Raw genomic sequence first — 16767 nt, 5'->3', positions numbered from 1 at the left:
CTTCGGATACTAGTTATTGTTGCGTAGGCTAAGTCATGCACAACAATAGCAATACACCTAGAGCCGAGAGTAAAGCTCGTGGTCACCTGCTAGATCATTGATGTGATGAGAGCCTACAAGTAGATTGCTTACTAGGTATATTTATATACTCACCCATTTTTCCTTTCTTTTTCAAGTATTTATAGGCTATCAGTCGAGTTGGAGGAGCATTTGAGAGCTGTGCAATCACGGGGGTGTCAATCCAGAGCATCAATCCACCTTTTTGTTTGAGTCTTTTGTATTTTGTTTTGCAATTGTATCTCGTACCCTTTTTTTTTTCCTTTTGTAATAAATTGCAAGAAGCCGTTGTAATTAGATTTTATTTTATATTTAATTTTGGTGTTGTTGTTTCTATTTCATTTTAAATTTTATCCTATTTTCATTTTTTATTTTATATTTCTTTCCTTTTTATTTGTTTTCATTTTCATCTTTTTAGTCTTTATTAGAGTTTCTAAGTCTCAAATTATGATGGTGACAGATTTGTATCAGAGTAGTCCGGTTATAGGGTTCTATAGATTTTTTCGTAGGATGAAACTTATTTTTTACGCTATCCAATTTTAACTCTATAATAATATAACAATTTAAAAAAAAATTAAATTGTAAGAAAGAATTTATTTTTTTATTGTCTCTAACTCAATTTTACCATCCTTAACTATCGGCACTAGGCAGCAGTGATTAAGGTTCTTTACGATGGACAAACTATGTAGTAAAAATGTTGAATGAGCCGAGTGTCACGGTCGTACATTTTCAATTGTGCTATAACTAAAAATTGTGTGTGGAAAATTGGACTAAATTAGGCCGAAGAGGACAGACAATGGGTTTGGCTTGAAGTATAATTGTCTTGTCTTAATCATGGTCGGCCAAATATTGTTGAAATTATTGGGGGATTAGTGATGGGATGGAGAAAATGAGAGTAAAAATCAACCAATCACAAACTCAATTTTTTTTTCTTAATTTGGAAAAAATGATGAATTAAAAAGAATAGATTACTATTTTTTTTAATTATTTTCAAGAGTGAATTGATAATAAAATAATATTGGAAACAAGATAATGCACTAACACAAATTTTATCTAATGGTAAATAGCAATTAATTAGTTAAAATAAATATTAAATTTTAGTTTGGATCATATATTAAAAGAATAAAATAGGAAAACAAAATCTTGTTCAATCATATATATATATATATATATATATATATAAGGCTACTTTTGCCAAGAATTAGGTCATTTTATTATATAAAAAAAATAATGTTAGAGAAGTTTGGATCATCTATATTTAATATCCCTAATTTTCTTGCCTAACGAAACATAGACTTATATGTTTAGTTTAAAACAAGAAATAGAAATAATATCGTCAAAGTAAAACCTTAACATAATGTTTGTGTGCGAAAATGAAAAACTACCTATAAAACTACTAATTGAAACAATGCATACTATTGTCTTATCTTAGATTGCATGGCCATTCCAACATCTACTGTCATCAGTGTACGGACATTTACCTTTACCTGAAAAAAAAAAATGTGTCACATGAGTTGAGTATTTTAAGAAATACTCAGTAAATAACTTCATTGTTGGAGTTACGTAATGAAAACACAACATACATGATGGGACCTATCCTTTAAAACCGTCACATATAATTGAGCTCTCTCTAGTACCAGGCAGGGTTAGATGTGTGATACTTCCCCACACACGATCCACGTAAGCGCATATGGACGCACTAGGCAAACTAGTATACGTACCATCTAGGCTTGACTTGGTTGGGCACAACATGCTAACTTGTCGCCGGACGCCACAAAAAGGGAAAGACTCGCATCACATAATGACATACTTGAGAAGTATCTAGATGCACATGACATACATAAATGCGTGAGGTCCCATATTTTAAAATCATAGCATAACATGAAAATTATTTCTTTTTTCCTTTCATCCATGGCAAAGTACATATATGCATTAGGTATACATGATAGTCATCACAACTTTCAACTTATTATCACATAATCTATCACATTCTTTTACATGGCAAAACAGAGCATGACATACATAATGTTTCATTTCATTCACATCATGACATAATGGATATTACACGCATACATAACTTAGCATCAAATGTCATTACATAGAACACGTAAACATATCATAAACATTATGGCGCATGCAGCGACCATGGAGCACGCGTCATCATACATCATTCAATTTTTCCAACTCCAATAGTAAGGTCACTTACTTTATTCGCTTTGACCAAAGCTAGTACGACTCCTTGATACTAGCTTAAGGCTTCTCTTTGAAATTTGTTTCTAGGCAAAAATCTCACAATCATGCGTTAGAATTCTAACTCACCTCATTTTAGGTGAAATAATTTATATTAGCTAATTCTAATTTTGTAGAATATTATTTAAACGTCAAATAATTTAAGTTATTTAACAATCTCCTCCACCCAAATATTTTCGAAGACAATTAAAGAAAAAATATTCAATTATATAATGCTTTTTGAACCTCAATTCCGTTGCATGTATGTTATAATTTATAAAATATATAAATATTTAACTCTTTTAGGTCGAATGTTGATGCAGTAGACTACATGAAAATATGTTTTTTTTGGTCTTCATAATTCTATAAATTAGATGGTTTTTGAGGCAAAGAAATAAAGGAATTAATGTTATCCAATTCCAAACAGTAAGAATTTAATTATGATAAAAGAAAATTAACTTTTAAAATTAATTTTGTAGAAAATTTATTTTACAGTGAGTAGATTTATGCAAATCTTATATGTTGGAGGCTAAGTGGTATCACACCGGCTATAAACCAGCCTTGGAAGAATATTTAGACAATGCATGGATTTCAATATCGGGATCAGTTATGTTAGTTCATGCATATGTTTCTGTGACGTCTCCAATGCTCCAAGACATAGAGAGCTTGGAACTTCCATAATTTTACAACTTCCTGATGATCGTAGAACATCAACCGTATGTGGACAATAAATCTTGTTATCATCATTAAAATCAAACTTTTTTTTTTACTAAAATAACTAAAACCTATGTATAAAAATAGATAAGCATCTTGGAGTTGATGAAATTCTAGGTAGATTATTTAATTTAACATTTTGGAACATTTATTTACTAACCGACATTTTATTCAGGTTGAATTAGAGAGAGGCAATGTTCCAAAATCAATACAAAGTTATATGAATGATACAGGAGCTTCATAGAATAATGCTCGTGAACATATAAAGAATTTGATTGATGAGACATGGAAAAAGTTAAATACGGTTGAAGTCAAGAATTGAATCCTTCCTCATGTGTTCATCTAGATAGCTAAAAATCGTGCTAGAATGGGTCAATGCATGTATCACTATGGAGATGGACATGGCATAGGTCGCCAAGAAATAAATGATAGTGTAATGTCTCTACTTATTGAACCAATTTCCATGCAACCCAATTGATGACGTATTAAAGAAAGTTAATAAAGTTTTTTGCTAAAGCACATTTTTTTCTTTTAATCTACATTTCAAAGACTAGGTATAAGTGTATTTTTTGTTCCTCCCCTGGTATTGTATTCAACGATATCATCAAGACACCACAACAAACTGGTACATGTATTTATCAAAAACTTGGTTCATCAAGGTACGAAACGTAGCTTGTAACACCCCTAATTTTCTAGATTAGAGACGTTGTTACATGCACGTCTTTAATAATATATGCGGAAAACTTAATGAAACATTTCAAACAAAGTCATTGACTTATACATTTAATTTAAAAAATAAAAAATAAATAAATAACAACATCGTAAAAAACAAAGCCTTGACATAATTTTAAATTCAAAATAATGCATACTACTGTTCTATCTTAACTTCCATAGTCATTCCAACATTCATCGTCATCCGTGTAAGGGTGCTTTACCTTTACCTACAAAATAATGGTAGCATGTGGCTTGAGAATTTCAAGAAATACTAAGTAACCTCACTATTGGGGTCAAGTAATTCAAACACACACATACATATATATATATATATAGATATATATATATGATGTGACCTATCTTTTTAGTAACATAGCATGACCTTGAGCTCTTTTCAGCTCGAACAGGGTTAGATATGTGATACTTCCCTACATAAGGCTCACACACGAGCACGTAAATCCATGATGATATGTAAAAATCACTATAAGGGGAGTAAGATTCGGATTACTTTGTTGATCGAATATCTCAAGGCAAGAACATTATTTGAGATTCGAATCACTCCACAAGCAAGATTGATCATGTCGAGCTTGAATGATTCTACATGCAATCTAAACTACATAGAATTGCAAAGAAACTTAGTCATTGGCTAAAGAAAAGCACAAATGCTTCTTTTACTATATTTTTCCAAGTCCCTTACAAATACAACATACAAGGCTTCATATAGCCTCGAAATGAAACTATTAAAGACATTCCAAGAGTTGTAACATTCATACGTAATGGCCATAATTAACCATTATGTAATTGTAACCTAAAGTAAATAAAAACTCTTAAAATACATTAATGAAATACAATAACTCTAAATTGTAATCCACCCAAAATTTATAACATGAAACTTCATTATTCTTCAATGTGGTGTGAATTGAAATATCTTTGGATAATTTCAACAATAAGAATCACTTCGTTCTTCCTTTCGTCATGTCATAGTACATATATGAGACATGTATTCATAGTGCTCACCGTGGCTTTCATCTTGCATCATCATAGTATAGTAGGATCTATATATGACTTCACTTGACATGACATAACATAGCATACAAAATATTTCACATCATCCATATCATGGTATAATAGTACATCGCATACATACATAACATGACATTGTAGGTCATCACATAACATATACAAGCGCATAACATTGTGATGCATGTAGGGGCAACCAACAATAAAGCTACTTACTTGTTTATAAATGCTCCAAGACTATCCTTCAAAGCTCGATTTAACCTATACATACCCATATCATACTCTTATGACATATTATTAAACTTAGTTTAGCTAAATATAATATATCACTCCCAATTTTTAGCTCAAAAATATTTATTTTAAGTAAGTACGAGTCTTACTAACCTCATGTGCTTTCAATAAGGTCAATAGCTTTCGAAGGGTCGAAAATGTAGAAAACGGTATAAAAATGTATACTGTATCCAATGGTTGAGCCACCAGGCCAAAGTGCAAGCCGAGAGTACAGGATCGAGCCGAAAATTGAGTTGTGGCTGGAGATCAACTTTCACAAGCTCTACACATGCGCAAAAGTGGAGCTGATAAACTTGGGTTAGCATGTAGGTTTCGAGCAGATGAATGGAATCCGAGTTTGGGGGTCACGCGGGTTGAAGCACACGTAATTTCTTTGGGTCGTGGGTCGTGTGCGATGACGCATTCCTGGGCTGCTAGATCCTACACCGGCATGGAGCCACTCAACCTGAATATTAGCCCGTGGACTCATCTTCTCAACCTGACTTTCTAAAACTACAACCCGATATCCCTCTCTTCTCATATCTGAACTCCAGCGACTCTCTATGCTCAATTTCGGCCGCCACTAGTACACCAAACACTCGTACTTCAACCCTGAACACTCCTAAAGCATTTGCGTTGCTGTAACCTACTGAAATCTTAGATCGAAGTGCATTAATGACTCATATTTGTTGTAACCTATTGAAATCTCAGATCGAAACTGTAAGGATTCGATTTTTTTATTTCTTTTAGATTTTATGTTGAGATTTTATTTTGCTTAAAAAAATATTATGCTATGCATTTATTCTCGTCGGAGCAGGTGCACAATTCTGACAAGGAAGTTACTACCTTAATTAATGGAAAAGTCATAAAGACCTTTTATATTCCTATATTCAACTCTTTTCCTTCCTTGAAAACGACTTTTGCTCTCCAAACTTGTTTGTGTTTTCGAGGGTGTCTGAGAGTACGGGAAAAATCGAGAGTGTTAGCCGAGAAAATGTGTGGGTTGGTTCGTTGTGTAGTTTTCTTGTTCCGCGAGTTCTCGAAACCAATTGTGTTGCTGTTTGGAGGAAGAGTCGGGTGGAAGTTAGCGTCGACGTCGGAATCGCTGCGTTGAAGAAGGCAAACCGTCAGAATAAAGGAGAAGGATGCCACGTACCGTCATCGGAAAAGGAAGGGATTGCGTCATCGACGGTGGAGGCACATCAGATTAGGGTTTTCGTGAGGGTTCGGGCGAAGAAGACACAGAGTCGGGTTGGGTTTCAGCCTCTGAATCATCCCACGGAACGAACACGGGCCCTGTGCATTTCGGCCCAACATGGACGCGCGCTGCAGCCTTGGTCTCCGCTCCGCACGCGTGCTCTCAGCTCGGCTTGACGTGTACGGTGGCTCGGCTCAGTCAAAACCCGCGGCTCGACTTGGTGGCTTAGTTGGTCGGCTCGGCAGCTCTGCTTGGTGGTTCGGTATCACTATAATATATGGATTCCAAGGTTTTCAGCCCTTCCGAAGCCGTTTATACCCTTAGTTTTACCATCTGAGGTCAGTATAGTTCCTAACCATTAAAGAAAGATTGGGTCGGGAGTTTATTTTGATAAATAACATGAGATTTAGCTAGGGTATGTTATGAAAGGTTCCTAAGTTTTTATGTGGTTATTATAGGACGTATTTAACTGTTGGGATTAGCTTGTTGTGAGTGACTCCAACCAAGACCATCAAGATAAGTGACCTTACGGTTGAAGTTAGTTTACTACGTGTTGTTTGATGGTGCGTGTCTGTGGCCCCTGACTGTTTGTGCTATAAAACGTAATGGATTATGTTGACTGTTGACTGTTTATGTTATGTGAAGTTATGAATGATATGTTAGCAATATACACAATGAAAATAATGATCGATGCCATGGATACACGTAGTATTATCGAGTCATTTCATGAGATGTTTATGCAACTGGAATGTACTTTCATGTTATGTAATATGCCATGTAATGTAAGTCATGTGAGATGCCATATAATGTAAGGAATGTATATGCGATGTTAGCGCTGCTTATGTAATGTCATGTTAGATATGTGAAGGAACCTCATGCATATATATATGTCACGGCATCGGGATTCTTCCCTTTTATGATATGAAAGAATGAATTACGATATTTACGTTCGCCATGATATCATGCGGGCCCTTTTCTGTTATGTGGTGTCCGGCGACATGTAACACGTTGTGCCCGACCAAGTCAGGCCCGAGGGGGATGTATACGAACCCGCCTAGTGGGTCCATGTACGCGTACATGGGCCGTGTGTGAAGAAGTACCACACACCCAATCCTACCCAGAATAGAAAAGCGCCCAAGGCTATGTAAAGTTTATGAAAAGTTAGGTCCCGCTCATATGTTGCATGTGTTTGCATTTCTAACCCCAACAGTGGGGTGACTTACTGAGTATTTCATAAAATACTCAAGCCACGTGCTACCTACATTTTTCAGGTAAAGGCAAGGCGCCAATGTACGATTGACGATGGAGCTGAGGACACCATGGAAGTTGGGGATGGGATATTTTTAGGAGTTTATGTTTATTGGACTGTTTTAAGTTATAGCATCAAGTATTGTTTTATTTAGATTTATTTTGAATTCAGTTATTGAAGGTTTATTTTTGGAGATAGGTTTGTTTTGGATTTATGAATCTTTATGAAAGACTTTGTTGTGTTTTCCAAGGTTATTTATGATGAAATTCGGCGTAATGAAATTATGCATGTATGGGTGAAGTCACTAATTAGGTTTAGAAAATTAGAGGCATTTCAGTTGGTATCAGAGCTCTAAGTTATAGGTCTTGTAGACTGGCTTACAATGTAAGCTTAAAGTACTTCCATGGTCCTCCAGCAAACGCACTGTCACGGTCAGGTACGCCTTTTTTTTTTTTAAGAAGTAAAGCTTCCTAGTTAAATGATGTATGTAGTAGTGAATGTGTATTTTATGGTGAATGATATGATATGCATGTGTTATATGTTAGCATGATTTATGATATGTCATGTACTACCGACTTGTTATGATGATGCTATAGTTGAATGTATGAGTGATTTGTATGATTACGAATGTTTATAGAATCTATTAGATAAGTATGTGACTTAGTAGTTACGTGCACTATTTAGATGCCACCTAGAACTCAATGAGGAGGTCTTAGGGGACGACTCCCACTAAGGAGTAGAGGAAGAGGAAGGGGACGTAATGGGAGACGAGAGGATTCTGTAGAACAGCCTGTTTCGCCACCAGCGGCACCTCAAGCCGCACCAGATCCTACAGCTGCCCTAGTAGATGCATTACAAACTGTGATTCAAAATCGGACTACCAACCAGCAAGCAAATGCTTCTACATCAACTATGGAAGCTAGCCACCTGCGGGATTTCAAGAGGGGTGACCCTCGAACTTTTAAGGGGACATCTGAAGATCCAACGGTGGCATAAATGTGGTTGAGGTCCATTGAGTCAGTATTTGTGTTGACCAACTGCCCTAAGGCCCATAGGGTGGAGTGTGCTACGTTTATACTGCGTGATGATGCGGAATTGTGGTGGCAGGCCACCCATGACCTTATTAGTCCTGAGGGTGGTGCAGTCTCGTGGGTGTTGTTCAAGGATGCCTTCTTTGAAGAATATTACCCGGAGGATGTCTAGCTGCGAAAGTAGTAGGAGTTTACCCAATTGAGTCAGAGGGGGCGTACTGTTACTACCTATGCCAAGGAATTTTCTAAGCTGAAGTGTTTTGCCCCAGAATTAGTGAACATAGACTACAAGACAGCCCGATGATTTGTACTGGGTTAGATACGAAGATTCGTAACATTGTTGAGGCGATTGCACCTACCACTTACGCTGTCGCCCTAAGAGTAGCTAAGGCTATGGAAGGACTTAATAGTTCGCGTGAACCCCCTTCATCACCAGTGGGACAGAAGCGACGCCGCGACCAGACGAACCGAAATGAATTGTCGTTTCTACAAACACAGAGACGATTCAATAGACAGCACCGGGATTATAGGCGTGAGCACCAGGGCAGTGAGAACAGGTCAGAGAGTAGGCCCAAGTGTAAGGATTGCGGTAAGAATCATTGGGGCCAGTGTTTGGCTCGATCTGGAGCTTATTTTTGATGTGGAAAAGAAGGGCATTTGGCTAAGGACTGTCCTGGAAGTCGTACTACTGATGTTAGAAATCAATAGAAACCATTACGCATAGCGGACAACCCCCCTCAGAACCGTCTGCCAACAAGAGCTTATGCCTCTACCAGCAAGGATACTGGAAACCCTGATGCAGCAGTGACAGGTACACTACCTGTTCTTGAGCACCTTGCTTTGACATTGTTTGACTTAGGATCTACGCATTCCTTTATTTCTACTGTTTTTGTTAGTCAAGCAAAGTTTGTATTAGAGCCTTTATTGCATGGATTTTCTGTAGGCAACCTGGCACGGGTGAATATGATTGCTGTTTATTGAGTAAAAGAAGGAGTTAAAAGAGAAGTAGATTTGATGGTACTTGATATGTATGTGTATAATGTAATTTTGGGAATAGATTAGTTAGCGAAAAATCATGCTAGCATAGATTGTCACAAGAAAGAAGTGGTGTTCACACCACCGTCCAAGACTAGATTCAAATTTAAGCGCACGAGTCTGAGTACTGTTCCAAAGGTTATATCAGTGATGAAAGCAAAGAAGTTGGTATAGCACGAAGCATGTGCTATACTAGCCAGCATTGTGGATACTAGGAAAGAGGAGGTTTCCCAGACACCTTGCCAGTGGTGAATGAGTTTCCAGACGTATTCCTAGAGGACTTGCCGAGAATTCCTTCAACACGAGAGGTGGATTTTGCAATAGAGCTGGAACCAGGTACCAGTCCAATATCTAAAGCCCTGTATCATATGGCACCAGCTGAGCTGAAAGAACTTAAGACGCAACTACAAGAGTTGTTGGATAATGGATTTATTAGACCTAGCGTTTCTCCTTGCGGTGCGCTAGTGCTATTTTTCAAGAAAAAAGATTGATCAATGCGCTTGTGTATTGATTACAGAGAGCTAAATAAGAGAACGGTGAAGAACAAGTATCCCCTTCTACGTATCGAGGACTTATTTGATCAGCTAAGGGAGGCAACAGTGTTTTCGAAGATCCATCTTCGATCTGGTTACCATCAGATCAAGACTAAAAATGAGGACATACCAAAGACAGCTTTCAGGACGAGGTATGGTCATTATGAGTTTGTGGTTATGTCATTTGGACTTACTAATGCCCCTGCAGTGTTTATGGAACTGATGAATCGCGTGTTCAAGGAATGTTTGGATACTTTTGTCATAGTGTTCATAGACGATATCTTGGTATACTCAAAGACGGATCACGAACATCAGTTACATCTAAGAAGGGCTCTGACAATACTAAGAGAAAACAAACTATATGTCAAGTTCTCGAAGTGTGAATTCTGGTTACGAGAAGTCGCTTTCCTAGGGCACGTGATATCTGAGAAGGGTGTGTCAGTAGATCCTGCCAAGGTGGAAGCTGTCACTAAATGGAATCGTCCTATCATTGTTATTCAGGTACGAAGTTTTCTAGGCTTAGCAAGTTATTACCGACGCTTCATAAAGGATTTTTCCAAGATAGCTGCACCTCTTATGCAATTAACCCGAAAGACTGCACCATTTGTATGGTCTGAGGAGTGCAAAACAAGTTTCCAAGAGCTGAAGGATAAGCTGGTGACCACGCCAGTGCTTACAATGCCCAACGGTACAGGAAACTATATTATTTACAGTGATGCTTCTAAGAAGGGTTTGGGATGTGTGTTGATGCAACAAGGGAAGATTATTGCTTATGCATCTAGATAGCTGAAGGACTATGAAAAGAATTACCCCACACATGATCTAGAACTAGCAGCGGTGGTTTTCGAATTAAAGGTATGGCGACACTACCTTTATAGAGAGAAGACTCTAATTTACACTGACCATAAAAGTTTGAAGTATTTCTTTACTTAGAAGGAGCTGAATATGAGACAGGGGAGGTGGTTAGAGCTGGTAAAAGATTATGACATTGACATTCAATATCACCCCGAGAGGGCCAATGTGGTTGCAGATGCCCTAAGTAGGAAGACCGCTCATTCATCAGCATTAATCATAAGTGAACCCAGGGTACAAGCAGATTTTGAGACGACAATCACAAGTTGCATCTCATGGAATTTACCTACAATAATAGTTATCAGACGACAATTGGCATGACACCATACGAAGCATTATATGAAACACGGTGTAGGACACTATTATGCTGGGATGAGGTAGGGGAACATGAGTTGGTGGGTCCCGAATTAGTACAAGTCACGAACCAGGCAGTACAAAAGATCAGGGAAAGGATGCGTACTGCTCAGAGTAGACAGAAAAGCTATGCGGACTTAAGACGAAGGAATCTAGAGTTTGAAGTGGGCGACAAGGTATTCCTGAAAGTGGCACCAATAAAAAGTGTTCTAAGGTTTGGACACAAGCGTAAATTGAGCTCACACTTTATAGGACCTTTTGAGATTTTGGAGCGGATTGGACCCGTCGCATATAGGTTAGCCCTACCACCATCGCTCTCGATGGTACACAACATGTTTCATGTATCAGTACTTCGTAAGTATATGGCCAATCCCACGCATGTGATAGAGTATGAGCCTCTGGAAGATGGACTTAAGCTATGAGGAAAAACCGTTGGAAATTTTGGCTCGTAAGGTAAGGACTCTACACACCAGGAACATTGCTTTTGTCAAGGTGTGGTGGAGAAACCAACCCATGGAGCTACATGAATACGTAGACTTCCCTGGTATAAAATGAGTGGTCTAAATTAATCCAGGAGGTTTCTGTCTAGGTGCCTTAACTTGTTGACAAGTTAAACACCTACGCACGTATTCAACAACGTATTCACCAAATTTAAGTATGTTATAGAGAACATACAGCTCACCACATCCAACGACTAGAATTCAAAATGGAAGTTAGTAGCCACTGATCGGAGATGATATTTCCGACGCATAATCCAAAAAACTCTTTTTAAAATCACGACGATTCTAGAGGTTTCAACGTTGGTTTAAGTTTCCCCTATGAAGTCTGAAGTTGGAGCATTCATATGGATTAAGAATTGAGTTGAGTCGAGCTCATATGGCAAGTAATAAGCATTTAGTGTTTGGTTCTCCTACTCTCATATTTCTTCCAAATTCGAGATCAATTGTAAATTATTTCTCTTCAAACTTGTTCCTACAGCTTCTAAACATGATTATCCACAAGTCTTCTAAAAAGATCGAGTGCTGAAATGATATTTCATGATAGGTCCCAAACACGAATGCATGTAATTGTATTTCCTTACCCCAATAGTAGGGTCACTTACCAAGTATTTCTTAAAATACTTAAGCCACGTGCTACTCTTACTTTTTCTAGGTAAAAGCAAGACACCTCTAGATGGATGACAATTATGTTGCAATGATGATCATGGGACTAAAGTTAGGGTTGAAGCGTTCATGTTATTAGTAGCCCTCAAGTTAGACCAGGGTGTTGTTTCAATATCTCTTTATTATCTAAGTTTAACATGGCTTGTTTTTCCTTCATAATTGTTTTAACGACTTTGTTATAAACATATAAGTCCATGACATCGTTTTGAAATGATTTAACTCGATAAAATAACACTCACTCTTCTAGAAGCACATTTTTGCAGGAGGAGAGGATAACCTAGGTATGGTGGACAAGAAATGGGTTGGCTTGAAATGTGATGTATTTGGTCGGCAGCCAATTTTTCAAACATTTTACAAAATTGGCAAAATTTAAAATTTTGAAACACTCCTCAAATAAACGCAGAATGACTATTCCAACAACAAATTCAGCCCCCGTACGTACTAATTAACATTTATGAAAATTAAATTCAACTCTTTTGACAATAAATTAAAAGGAGAAAACAAATAATTTATGTAATTGTAATAGCAATTTAATTAGATAAAGTAACTGGAAATATCTTAATGATAAAAGTAAGGTTCAATGTCCCATTTGACAATTGTTATACTAAAAACAATATATAGTAGAATAAAACCTCGTTTGGATTATCTATATATATTAGTTACCTCTCTTACCAATTAGTCATTAAACCAACAAATTCTTCCTTCTACTCTCTCAATGGCTCTTTACAAGTTTCTCACTCCTTTTATGATGAATCCTTCCCTCAAACGAGTCCATTTTGATCAAAATTCTTCATTTCTCTGTCCTGCCGTTAAAGCAAACAGCGTTGCAAGAGTATCAAATCAAATCATTGTACGAAGGTCTGGAAATTACAAACCTCCTGTTTGGAAACATGAGTACATTCAATCATTAAATAGTGAATTTAAGGTATGAATGATATAAATGTTTAAATTTGTTGTTTACTTTGTTTGTTTCCATTTACTGTTAAAAAGAGTTATCAATTACTTGTGGATGTGTATGCTGTGTTCAGGGAGAAATATATGTAGAACGCTTCAATGAGCTAAAGGAAGAGGTAGATGTGATGATAAACCAAATAATAGACGATCCTCTAAAGAATCTCGAGCTGATTGATACTTTACAACGACTTGGAATCTCATATCTTTTTGAGAATGAGATCAAGGATTTGTTGAAAAGAACATACGAGAAGAGCTATGAAAGTGATGATTGGAAAAAGAATAATCTATATGCAACATCACTTGAATTTAGACTTTTAAGACAACATGGATTCAACGTTTCGCAAGGTATTCACTATCTTAAATAGCTTCTCTCGAAAACGAAGTAAGTTTTCGGATGGATTATACTTGTGACGCATATGTGATTATACTTGGTAAGTTTTGCTCGGATGGAACAAAATTTACCAATCTCAACTTTTTTTTAATGTATAATAATCAAACAACATGTGAAATGTTAACATTAGACCATCTATATTTATTAATTCAACCATTTTTAATTTTAATGACAGAGGTTTTCAATAACTTCATGGATGAGACGAAAAACTTTAACACAGGGCTCTATCAGGATTTAAATGGAATGTTATCATTGTATGAAGCTTCATTCTTATGTATAGAAGGTGAGAACATTTTAGAGGCAGCAAAATATTTTACGATCAACTATTTGGAAAAGTACATGAGATCATGCCAAGATGAATATGAAGCATCCATTATTAGACATGCGTTGGAGCTTCCGTTACATTGGCGAATATCAAGATTAGAGGCAAGATGGTTCATTGATATCTACGAAAGAAAAGTGAATATGAACTCTATTCTTCTCGAAATTGCTAAATTAGATTTCAATCGAGTTCAATCTGTCCACCAAGAAGATTTGAAATATGCATCAAGGTATGACTATTATAAACATTTTGAGAATTAAAAATAATTGTTTGTGGTCCGTTTTTTTTTTCTTTGGAAAGCTTTGTTTCTAAGTCACTAATTTACTTAAAAGTTTTCTTTTTCTTAAAAAAAAATAGGATACTATTTTATTTTTAATAAGAAAAAAGATATTTTATATAGATAGATGGTTGTAAATTACATTAATACTTCTACTAACTTAACCTACATTCTTGTACATGGTAATTAGGTGGTGGAGGAACACTGGATTTAGCGAAAAGTTGAGCTTTGCAAGAGATAGATTGATGGAAAATTTCTTTTGGACCGTGGGTTTTGGATTTGAACCTGAACTCTCATATTTTAGAAGAATGTCAACCAAAATTATTGCATTAATAACAACAATAGATGACGTTTATGATGTCTATGGCACATTAGATGAACTCGAGCTGTTTACCAAAGCTGTAGAGAGGTTAGCAATCAATAAACTTTTTTATACTAGTTTTAAGTTGAACTCGAGCCCTAAAGAAAACATTAGAAAAAAAATTTTGTTCTCTAAACTTTCAACGATTTAGTTCATAAACATTAATCCATAAATAATGAAATAAATATTATTAAAATATATAATGCCTATGAACCTCAAAATTGTTGCAATTGCTGCAAATGTTATAATTTGTACGGATTTTAATTTGAAAGTATATAAATATTTAACTCTCTTCTCAATTATGATTTTAGGTGGAATGTTGATGCAATGGACAAGCTTCCTGACTATATGAAAATATGTTTTCTCGGTCTCCACAATTCTATAAATGAGATGACTTTTGATGTTCTAAGAGACAAAGAAATTAATGTGATCCAGTACTTTAAGAAGACGGTAAGAATTTGATTATGATAAACTTTTTTATCTTTTAAATTATTACGTAATTTACTTCAAATTTAATTCGATAGTGGATAGATTTGTGCAAATCTTATTTGCTAGAGGCCAAGTGTTTTCACAGCGGTTATAAACCAACATTAGAAGAATATCTAGACAATGCATGGATTTCAGTAGGAGGACCAGTCGTATTAGTTCATGCATATGTTTTTGTAACATCTCCAATGCTCAAAGACATGGAAAGCTTAGAAGAACATATTGATATAATTCGTTGTTCTTCTACAATTGTTCGACTTGCTGACGATTTAGCAACATCAACGGTATGTGATAATAATTCTTATTATCTTCTTTAGAAGCAATTTTTTTTTATTGATATAACTAAAAGCCAAGTATATAGCATACCTTTTGAGTAATGAAATTCAAATATAAATAATTTAATTTAACATTTTAATACTTCTATTAACTAACGTGATTTTATGTTTTATATTTCATTTAGGATGAATTAGAAAGAGGTGATGTTCCAAAATCAATACAATGTTACATGAATGACACAGGAGCATCAGAGAATAATGCTCGTGAACATATAAAACATTTGATCGACGAGACATGGAAGAAGTTAAATATGGTTGAGGTCGAAAATTCTATTTTTCTTCAAGTGTTGATCAAGATAGCTCAAAATCTTGCTAGAACAGCTCAATGCATGTTTCAATTTGGAGACGGACATGGCATAGGCAACAAGGAAACAAATGCTAATGTTATGTCTCTAATTGTTCGACCCATTTCCATTCACCCATATAGTAAATAGTGGATTAAATAAAGCCACAATTACCCAATATTTATATATTAGAGATGAGACAGTTTCATTAAAATTTACCCAATGTAAAATTATGTATAAGACATTCTCATCGTACTTCTTTTTGGACTTCTTTTATTAACTCATCAATTTAAAATTTACCTCTATTGGCAATTATGGTTTGCCATATAATTTAATGAATTCAATTCTTCATAGAAAAAGATCAACATTTGAGGAAAAAGTATTTAAGATTTTTTTTTTTTTTTTTTTAACCATTGAAATTTTTTAAAAATAAATAAAAAAATAATAATTAAAAATTAAAAAATAAATGATCCCTCTCTCCCCCACCTTTTCCATATCTCTCCTCAACACCTTTCCCATATCTCTCTTCAACACCTCCGGTAGAATGATCAGCTAAAAAAAAAAGTTGGGAAGAGAAAAATTGGAAAATGACCTCGACTCCAAATAGATTTAACAGAAAAGGAAGGAGGAAAGAGATAAAAAAAAAAAAAAAAATCATAGTAGATCTCTTTTTCTTTCCTCCTTTGCAAATAGATAGAAAGTTATTGGTAGGTTAGATCTCCCGCTCTTTTATCTCTCGCAATTATTTAGATTTTAAATATTTTGAAAATCAAAATAAAAAAAATTTGCTTCATAATATTTTTAGAAAAGAAAAATTAGAATCTAATGGCAAAAGAACTGTAAACCTAATTAAAAAAATTGAGAATACATGTGAGCAATAAGTAACAGAGGGAAAAAAGGGAAGATTTGGGGAGCGAATTAAAAGAAGAAACAGAGTA

General features: G+C 35.6%; 1 protein-coding gene across 1 annotated transcript; it reads left to right on the top strand.

Moving 5' to 3' along the window:
- Positions 1 to 13109: 13109 nt before the first annotated feature.
- Positions 13110 to 15979, top strand: LOC111434911 (terpene synthase 10-like). Its single transcript, XM_023072240.1, has 7 exons — positions 13110 to 13344; positions 13448 to 13718; positions 13940 to 14315; positions 14554 to 14772; positions 15036 to 15174; positions 15249 to 15494; positions 15671 to 15979. Exons 1-7 carry the CDS (start codon positions 13135 to 13137, stop codon positions 15977 to 15979), a joined length of 1770 nt encoding a protein of 589 aa, XP_022928008.1. The 5' UTR covers positions 13110 to 13134.
- The last annotated feature ends 788 nt before the right edge of the window (positions 15980 to 16767 follow it).

This window comes from Cucurbita moschata, unplaced genomic scaffold (genome assembly GCF_002738365.1).
Source record: "Cucurbita moschata cultivar Rifu unplaced genomic scaffold, Cmos_1.0 Cmo_Scf00047, whole genome shotgun sequence".
In the NCBI taxonomy this organism is placed as follows: Eukaryota; Viridiplantae; Streptophyta; class Magnoliopsida; order Cucurbitales; family Cucurbitaceae; genus Cucurbita; species Cucurbita moschata.
This window is presented reverse-complemented; position numbering and strand designations above follow the sequence as displayed.